Source organism: Silene latifolia, chromosome 10 (assembly GCF_048544455.1).
Source record: "Silene latifolia isolate original U9 population chromosome 10, ASM4854445v1, whole genome shotgun sequence".
Lineage (NCBI taxonomy): Eukaryota > Viridiplantae > Streptophyta > Magnoliopsida > Caryophyllales > Caryophyllaceae > Silene > Silene latifolia.
In genome coordinates, this window is record NC_133535.1 from 33842298 (window position 1) to 33852737 (window position 10440).

The following is a 10440-nucleotide window of genomic DNA, read 5'->3' on the forward strand; positions in this document are numbered from 1 at the left end:
ACGCCGTCTCACAACTCTCATCCCAACGAAACCTGTTCTCTTTCCTCATCAAAGCTGTCATAGGTCTAGCTATCTTGGAGAAATCTTTCATGAACCGTCTGTAGTATCCAAATAAACCCAAGAAACTCCCGATCTCAAGAAACATTCTTTGGTACTTCCCACTTTGTCACCGCCTCAATCTTTGCCGATCCACAACTACTCCTCCTTAGAGATCACATGCCCCAAAAAGCAACTTTCTCTAATCGAACTCACACTTGGACAGCTTAGCATATAACTCATGCTCCCTCAAAGTCTGCAACACAATCCTCAGATGCTCCTCATGTTCCTCCTTAGTCTTGGAGTAGACTAAGATGTCATCGATAAACACCACCACAAACTTGTCCAAAAACTGTCTGAAGATTCTGTTCATCAAATCCATAAACACAAATTTGCATTAGATAACCCAAACGGCATCACCACATACTCATAATGGCCATACCTCGACGTGAAAGCTGTCTTTGGTATGTCCACCTCTCTAATCTTCACCTGATGGTACCCCGACCTCAAATCAATCTTGGAAAAGACTGATGCACCACTCAACTGATCAAACAGGTCATCTATCATTGGCAAATGATACTTGTTCTTCACCGTCACTCGTTTCAGCTCTCTGTAATCTATGCACAACCTCAAACTCCCATCTTTCTTCTTCACAAAAAGAACTGGTGCTCCCCACGGCGATACACTAGGTCTAATGTATCCCTTCTCTATCAGATCATCAAACTGTTTCCTGAGCTCCTCCATCTCTTTAGGACCCATCCGGTACGGTGCCTTAGAGATTGGCCCCGTCCCCGGTTTCAACTCAACTTTGAAATCTATCTCCCTCTTCGGTGGCAACCCCTAATCTCCTCCGGAAAGACATCTCGCAAACTCTCCCACCATTGGTATCGATCAACTCGTCGGACTCTCTATCCGGTCATCTCTCACATGGCATAAGATCAAAGGGCATCCCTTCCTCAGATAAGACTTCAAGGTGACAGCTGCAATCAACTTAACTTTGGGTTTGACCACAAACCCACGATATGACACACTAACACCCTTAGGACCTCTCAAAGACACTTTCTTTTGATGACAGTTTATCTTAGCTTTATACTTTCCCAACCAATCCATCCCGACTATCATCTCAAAACCGTCAAAAGGAAACTCTAGCAAGTCTACAGGTAGATCAACTTGCCCAACTATCATAGACACATCTCTATACAACCTCCCACATGATACAGACTCACCCGAAGGTATAAAAACTTTCTCACTTACAGACTCATATACCCTCAAACCCAAACCCTTAACATGACTCGAAGATGCAAACGACTGAGACGCCCCCGAATCAAACAAAACAAAGGTATGAATACCGTTAACAAGAAAAGTACCAGTGATAACATGTGCATCATCCTCAGCTGCTTTCTTGTCCATCATGAACAGCCTTCCACTGGTCTTCTGTCCACCTCCCTGGACAGTACTGGCTAATGTGGTCGGCTTAGCACCCGACCCCTAATTGTTGTTGTTGTTCGTAGCTGGTTTCTGATAAGAATTACCGCCATTGCGGTTACCTCCACCCCGATAGCTCTGACTTCCCCGGTTAGACCATGACCTAGACGGTCTATTGCTCGCATAACTCTGTGCAGGTCCCTGAGAATAGCTCCCCCGAGCCGATCCCTGAAAAGCTCCAGGCATACTCGTGCACTCATGTCTCTTGTGGCCTACACCGCCACAGCCATAGCAGGTCATCCCCCAACTACCACTACCACTTACACGGCCACGCCCAAAGGAAGCCCCAGCACTGAACCCTGACCCAGAAGAAAACCCTATAGCTTGATTGTGGTTGCCTTTCTTGTGACTAGATTGGCCACCACCCTCACTCTCAGCCTTTCTTTTCTCACCCACTCTCTCCTGAGCCATCTCCACCAACCTCTCAGCTCTCCCAGCCCTCTTATAAGCTTCCTTAACATCAGTAAGGACTCCCACGGGTAGCTTATCCATGATCTTAGGGGTCAACCCCCTCTCAAACCTCAGCGCCAGATTCTCCTCACTCAAACCCATATCCTCAGCATACCTAGACTTCTCATTAAACTGCTTGTAGTACTCAGCCACAGGCATGTCAGATGTCATCTTAAACCCACCAAACTCCACTCTCAGCTTACTCCTCACTTGTTCCGGTACACTCTTTCCTCATAGCCCTCCGAAACTCTTCCCAAGGTATAACAGGTAAGCCCTGGTTCGCATACATCTCCCTAGCACTCACTTTCACCTTATCCCACCACTCGCCAGCTGCTTCCCTTAGGTAGAACGCAACTTGTTCTACTCTCATCTCATCAGGACAGTGAACCAGGTCTAGTATGTTCTCCATCTCACGATGCCAGTTGTCAAGAAGGTTTGGTTCCCCAGTTCCCTTGTACTCTTTTGGGTTAAACCTCGCTATATAAAGACTGATCTTAGAGTGATCAACCTCCTTGTCCTTTCCCACTTTCTTTAAGGCCTCTGTAGGAGCATCTTGATGCTCCAACATCTTAACGATATCATCTATGTTCATGGTCTCAGCTCTCGCATACAAAGCGTTTCTCTTGGGCGGCATCTTGAAACTATATAAGAAAGGGTAGATATAAACATACGCACTAAAACCTCAAAACACGAAAGCGGACTGCCCAGAACACACTCGATCGAGTGCCTAAACCTATTCGATCGAGTAGAGGCTACTCGATCGAGTGCCCAACATACTCGATCGAGTGCCTCGACATCAGACCCCAAACAGACCTCCTGATCTCTAACATACTCGACCGAGTAGCATAACTACTCGATCGAGTGACCCCCTACTCGATCGAGTGCCCTATGTACTCGATCGAGTACCCAAAAACCACGATTCTGGTTGTAAAAACGTCAAATACCCACTCGATCGAGTCAGACCCACTCGACCAAGTATCTCACCTACTCGATCGAGTACCCCCTTACTCGATCGAGTCATGCTGACTCGTATGTACTACCCACATGTTATCTCACATATCCCAACATACTATGCAACTTTATAAACTCGACATATAATATGGTTAAGCATGCAATCCTACCAAGCTTTTCATATGATCAACAAAACAACTATATCATATTATCAAACGCCACTTAGTAAACATCCAACATGCTTCTTGTTCAAATAACAGTTCTATATACTTCACCAACCTTTCATTTACAATCTAAACTTCTACTCCAAACATCCAACAATTACAACATACATCATCACATCCACATACAAGCTACCAAACATCACATTCGACCTTGACACATACCCCCCATGTGACCGGTTCAAAATTGTAGGGCGAGTTCGCGACTTTAGGACGTCTCTCAAGCCTTTGCATTAGCTCCTACAACCTTTACCCCGAGTTCATTTTTAATTGACTCCCTATGTTCATTAGATTCATTGGTTACAGGTTTCAGGATCGTCGCTCTGATACCATTTTGTAACACCCCCATACTCCAAGTGCCTTACCAGGACCACTCAGGTATAAAGATGCTACCATCTCGGTTACCCGAGGCAATGATATTCATCAGACAATAAACATTTAAATAGTAATACTTTAGTGAAAGGTTACAATCCAAAACCAAATCCAAAATACGAATACAAGTTCTCAAACCAAGTGTCTAATAAGCTAACTGAAATGTTTATTAAACTACTAAAGCTACAGCGGAAGACTTCTATCATCAGACGGTGGCACATCCCAGCTATCCCAGTAACTCGACTCATACCTGCTCAATAACTGCTCACCATCCCCGAATGGATCACCACGATTTTAAAACATTAAACGGGGTCGATACTAATCACACAATTTATATAACCAACAAGATAAGAAACAACACACTCAAGCAAATCACACACAATCACCCACTCCAATCAATCTCGGTCACCGACTGTCCACTGGATCAGCCCTGCCAGTGGGGGGCCGCAACCGTACCCACCAAATCTCCGCTCATCATACCGAGCGATAACCCTGTCCCATTAATGTGCGCATCCCCTCCCGTGGCGGGTTCCACGGAGGGCGAAACTAGGGCGTGAAGCCACTCCCGCAAGTGACTCCACTCAGCCGAGAACGCATCTCGAGACCAGAGACAAACAATCACAACCATCATACAGCAATCAATCAACAACCGTCATAATACCAATACGATAATAATCAACAATTACACAACACCAACAATGCATTATGGGACTAATACTGAGTAGGGAAACCCTACCTGGAAAGCACAACACAATCAGACGATCTCACAGCTGATATCAAAACGCTTCCTCTACGATTCCTCCTCCTAACATACAAACATATAATCACTACCAATCACAAAATACAACAAAACCCCCAAATCCCAATATTAGGGTTTAACTAACTTTAACGAAATACTATAAAAACGGTACATAGATCTTACCCTCGACGCAAGGATTACAACGGTATAAAGAAAGGTAAAATCCGACCTTCCAAGCTCCGGGATTTGCCAACAATGCGATTGATGCGAAGAACGTAGTTTGATTTCTCTTTTTGAAAGTGATTAGGTTTAAAAGTGTTTAAAGAAAAGTGACGGAAGTTATTATATACTTAATCGCATTATTAACAAAACCCGACAAATCAACCTCCGTAAACCGGCTACTCGATCGAGTAGCTGAGGTACTCGATCGAGTGCCCCCTTACTCGATCGAGTATCTACGTTACTCGATCGAGTACCCAACAGGTCAGAAACTATTTTTAAGACGCCACACACCCTTACTCGACAGAGTAAGGCCTACTCGATAGAGTACCCAGAGACTCATAAATCCGTAGTATCACAGAGAGGACCTGTTCAGTACCTATCAGGCCGTTTATTGTTGACCGTTGACTTTACCTTAGATCGTTAAATATAAGGATTATAACGATTTATAATGATGAATGCGAGTCATAAAATAAATTACATAAACAAAAGGGTAGAGAATTAAGAAATCAACCTTCGGTCCTAGCAAAATCGGCCTAAGAACAATATCGCAATGATAGTCACCTATCAGTTGCACCCAAGATGATATGAGATATGCCCTTTTCTTCTTGCTAGAATCGATCCCCAATTTTCTGTAAATTTTTAGGGTTTTTCGATTTTTGTGTTTTGATGAGAGGCAAGATTAGGTTAGAATGATTAGGGTAGAAAAATGAGCTCCCTACTTCTCTTATTCTAACCGAAAAAGAGAAGTCAATGGGGGAGATTTTTACTCTCCTAATTTCGGCCCAATTCAACCAAAACAATAAGAGGATATTTCTTTTTATTTTCGGTTTTTGTCACCTACCAAAATAAGGTGATTAAATCTTCTTATTTTTAGTAGTTTACAAAATGTATATAAAGTGTATAATTCATCAATTGTCATTTAATTTATTCCGTATTAATAAGTCTACATATAACAGCTTGCAGTGGATTTATTAATACCGGTTTGTAATAATTTATTATGACAATCTCGTATAATATATACTTTAATTATAAATATCACATATTTATAATTAGCTTATTAAATATAACCGATTACATTTAATTACGAATTAACAAATTAATTCGTCCAAGCTGACATTATATACATTAATTAAATATAACTTATTATATTCAATTTACGAATTGACAGTTAATTCGTCTCAGCTATCGGCATTAAATAATCGTCTCATCAACACGTTGACTAACTGTTTAGTCAATTATATGAACTAACTTTTTAGTCATATAAAGCATCAATATGATTACATTTCCATAATCACATCTCTCAAACATATCCTTTAGGTGTGACTTTTAGGGACCAGTTGATCACCGCCATCAGTATGATAATAACGTCAAACTTGGAGGAAGGTATTTAGAATAGGAGGGAGCTATTTAAAAAAAATGGTGATTATTTGGATAAAAATTTATAAAAGAGAATTATTTTAAAAAAATTGAATATATAAAAGAGTTATTTATAATTCGGATTTACTCAAAAATAAATTACTAACGTGGACCTATCGGATAAAAATATTTAAAAAAAAAATAATTAACAACTGAAATCTTTTCAGAAATAGCATTATTAAAAAAAAAAAAAAAATATTGATGAAAAAAATAAAAAGAAAGAAACGTTTTATGTCCATACTTTTGAAAGCGGGGGGTCACTCAAAAATCATCATCTCCTCCTGTGTCTCACTCCCCACACCACACAAAATCAGCACTTGACCAGTCAACCCAGCATCCACCAATGGGTAGCTCCGAACCCGTAAAAATCCGTTTCGGAATCCTAGGCTGCGCGGACATAGCCCGAAAACTCTCCCGAGCAATCAAGCTCTCCCCAAACGCAACCCTCCACGCCATCGGCAGCCGTTCCATCACCAAAGCCCAATCCTTCGCCCAATCCAACGGCTACCCTCCTACCACCAAACTCTACGGCTCATACGACGCCGTTCTAGACGACCCAGAGGTGGACGCAGTGTACATCCCCCTCCCTACCTCGCTCCACATCCAATGGGCCGTCGCCGCCGCCCGAAAAGGAAAGCATGTCCTCCTTGAGAAGCCTGCTGCTCTTAATGTCTCCGAGTTGGATGTGATTATTGCTGCTTGTGATGAGTGTGGGGTCCAGTTTATGGATGGTACTATGTGGATGCATCATCCTAGGACTCTTGCTATGGATCACTTTTTGAGGGATCCTCACCGTTTTGGTCCTCTTAAGTCTGTGAGTCCTCCTTTTCTCTTTTCCGTCTCAGTCATTTGTTTAACTTTTATATGAGTAAATAACCATTTCGTTTCGGAAATAAGAACAGGAAGTTTGCTAGGACTGTGTATTCCTAGAGATGGGAATTTGTTGAAATATAAAGTATATGGAGTAGTTGTTTTCGGGGATGCTAGGAATGAAACATTTGAAAACAATTCATATTCAAGTTTAAGTAAGGTGTGGACTTGGACAGTAATTATTGTGGATAATGATCAAGATATCGATTGCTATTTTCAAGGATGTTGGCTAGTCTGTGGACTGTCACATTTACTGGAGTTCATGTTTTAGGCTAAGTAACACTTGTTTTCTGACAGTAAGTTTTGGACTTTTGGTTCACTTGGTTTCGGAGTACACTAGGCTGAATTGAGCCTTGAGCTAGAAATGCTATTTCTTTTGAAAGATTAATGTTGGTGAATGTGTTCCTCTAGCATACTGTTAAGGCATGTATATTAACAAAATGGAGTAGAGTGTGGATGTGGTAAAGGTATGGAAGGAATCATTTGAGCCTCATTAGAGCGAAAGCTTCTTCTTTATGTGCTCTCTTAGACCAAGACTTGTAGCGCCTTCCTATGAACCAGCGGTTCCAATTTCGCTTTCGCTCTACAAAGCCGGTGCAGGGGCGCTCACATTTTTTGACTGAGTCATATCTTGTTGGGTGAGACCGAAGTTTGCTTCCTGGTTGGGAAGGGTCTCTGTAGCATGTGGACTCCTAAACACGTCTCTTTGCTATATCTTTCTTAAACTCCTTTCTTTGAAAACAGTAATAGATCAATTTGAAAAGAAAATTCCTAACAAGCAGAAAGGTACGAACGGCCTATGAATTGAATTTTCAGTGACAAATGTCACATAATCAACACGTTCTTTGTTAAATTTGTTAAACTATAACTCTCAAATTCTGTATAGTGAACTGGAATAGTAAAGTAGGAAAAATGTCTTGGTTCTGTGATATGCCAATGCCTCAAGCATGCGACTTTGCTGCATCCTTGTTCGTTTTTTCCATGTTCTACTATGGATCAGTTTATCTTTAATAGTGGAACAATTTTTGAACCAACTAATTACAGCTTCGCTGATATTTGTGATTCATTGAAGTTGCTTGTTTATCTTCTTTGAGTGGAAAATCAGATTACGGATTAGTTGGAGGTAGTTTGATGTTTCCTCGACAGATAGTATCTGTTGTGTTTCATCTGACTGTTTACGTTGTCTTTGGGGACAGACTTTTAAGAGTCACACACAGATGAGCTTGTGGAACTTTTTGAGCAGTTATGTTACCATTATACTATACCCATGTTAAAGTGGTTCCCCTTATCACATAGGTTGGTTTCTGTGGAAAATCAAGGGTATTTTAGTTATATGACATGTCCATGGCTTGCCAAAACAGACCATAAATAATCAAGTGATACGGACATACGGTCTTTAAAAACTATCCAAGTTGTGCACAAGGTTGGGCGTATGGTGTTCCTCAGTGGTGAAATATTGCTGTATGTTTGTGAGGCCTTGGTCTAATTCGTCTCATATTTTTCAGATTCAAGTGCACTTCAGCTTTTTTGCAGACGACAATTTCCTCAAAAACGATATTCGAGTCAAACCTGAGCTTGATTCTCTTGGTGCACTTGGGGATGTTGGCTGGTATTGCATCAGGGCAAGCTTGTTTGCGGCCAACTATCAACTGCCCAAAGTTGTGACTGCTTTGAAAAACCCTGTAAAGAACAAAGCTGGTGTGATCTTATCTTGTGGAGCTTCTCTCCACTGGGAAGACGGTACAGTTGGAACCTTCCATTGCTCCTTCCTCTCCCACTTGACCATGGATATATCAGTTGTCGGCACAAATGGAACATTACACGTCAATGATTTTGTCGTCCCATTTGAGGAAAAGTCGGCTTCATTTTCCACGATGTCTGATGGTTGGTTCACTGACATGGATTTGGAGTGGAACAAAAAGCCGACTGAGCACATTGTAAATACAGATCTTCCCCAAGAAGCTGGTATGGTGAAGGAGTTCTCGAGTTTGGTCGACGGTATAAAGAGGCTAGGTTTGTCACCGGAGAAGAAGTGGCCGACCCTTACAAGGAAGACACAACTTGTGATTGATGCCGTGGTAGCCTCCATTGACCGAGGTTTTGAGCCTGTGGAGGTTTATTGATGCCATTAAAAGTACTCTTCCTATTTGGTGAATTGTTAATAATAGTTGATCAGCTCAATGCTTGAATTCTGTAGAACAAAAATAGATCTACACTCTTTATAATTATGGTCAATAGAAACATTCATTATCAGGGTACCTGAATTTGTTTGAAACATTGAATTAACCCGAGAACCTTAACGACCTAAAGTGACCCGAAAATAGCTGAATTTGTTCCTTAACTTCCTAGTATCATCGTTGTTGAGTGGGACTCTTCCCGCATTGGGTTTACAAAACGTTTCCTCAACATAAAGTTTCCTAGTTAAAAAAATAGCTGGATACATAACCGCATATACGACAATATATTTACAACTAGAGGAATATTATCTACCTTCTCCTTCCAACCTTCTCCTCTCACAATCGATTAAAATATCATTTATTTTGCTTCTTCTATTTGTCTTGTGTGACCCACCTGATATATATTAATTTAATCGGTTGTAAGAGGGTGAAGGGAGAAGGTTGGAGAGAAGGTCGGAAAGAGAAAGTTGGTAGCACCCCTCACTATAAATAAAAAGATTTACGATCAAGAAGGATATCTACTAATAGTACTTATACAGTTATACTGCTGTACTCTCTGGATCATGTATAGAAATTGAACTTGCATATATTATAAACAAACAATGCATGGCCCAAGATTTGTTTCTGATGGTCATTTGTTTACTTATTTTATTTATAGGAATTTGATCATTCATTTCTTTAGTTTTCATATTGGGAATATATATTTTATGGGGCTGTAATTTGATTATTTACATAACGTATTGTCAACTTGTCACTCAATAATACAACTCACAAATGGTCTCCTTCTCTTTCTCTCGTCTTTGTGCCAAATCAAAAATAAACAAATAACGGAGATGGATAGAGAAATAAATAATGTCACGAACATTAATCAACGTGCTAATTTGATATACTGAAGACGCTAGTATAAATGTATAATCGCTACTCGGCAGTGATATTATAAAGATAGATCGTCGTTGCTAATTGGAGTCAAATTAGTTACGAATTAGTTGGAACATGAAAACGACTTTAGCTAATAATTTACACATCATGCGACTTTGGAGTTGCATGGATAATAACTACGTAAACTTATCCCGTATGGTTCTTCCGTTGATCATTTTATTATTTCCGTCATCAATTTTTATGATCAGAAAACTTGTATTCGTAAATAGTACACGTGTGTTTCAACTTTTATACAACTGCCTCCTTGTTGCCTAATTAAAAAGTTGTACTATATCTATATGTTGAGGTTTTTAGTACAAATAATATAAAATATAAAAATTCACAATATTTTATTATGGACTCAACCACAATCTAACCTTGTATTATTATTCAAACACTAACAATAATACAATTTCAATCCTCCAACACTTAGCTACTCGTTAAGATTTCAGTCTATGCTTAAACTCGATCGGGATATTAAGCATCTACTCACTTACTTATCCAACATGACTAATCACCTTTACATATAGGTCCTAAGTCATATAAAGATTTCAGTTTATGCTTAACTCGATCGGGATATTAA

At 40.3% G+C, this 10440-nt stretch overlaps 1 protein-coding gene across 1 annotated transcript; it reads left to right on the forward strand.

Moving 5' to 3' along the window:
* The first annotated feature begins 6131 nt into the window (after positions 1-6131).
* LOC141605468 (putative oxidoreductase At4g09670) lies at positions 6132-9020 on the forward strand. Its single transcript, XM_074424250.1, has 2 exons — positions 6132-6706; positions 8268-9020. The coding sequence occupies exons 1-2, from the start codon at positions 6236-6238 to the stop codon at positions 8883-8885; spliced, it is 1089 nt and encodes a 362-aa protein (XP_074280351.1). The 5' UTR covers positions 6132-6235; the 3' UTR covers positions 8886-9020.
* Positions 9021-10440: the final 1420 nt, after the last annotated feature.

Excerpts from the sequence above, each read along its gene's own strand:
- LOC141605468 (XM_074424250.1), top strand. The coding sequence starts at position 6,236 with ATGGGTAGCTCCGAACCCGTAAAAATCCGTTTCGGAATCCTAGGCTGC. Across the intron at positions 6,707-8,267 it reads GTTTTGGTCCTCTTAAGTCT|ATTCAAGTGCACTTCAGCTT; the intron begins GTGAGTCCTCCT and ends CATATTTTTCAG.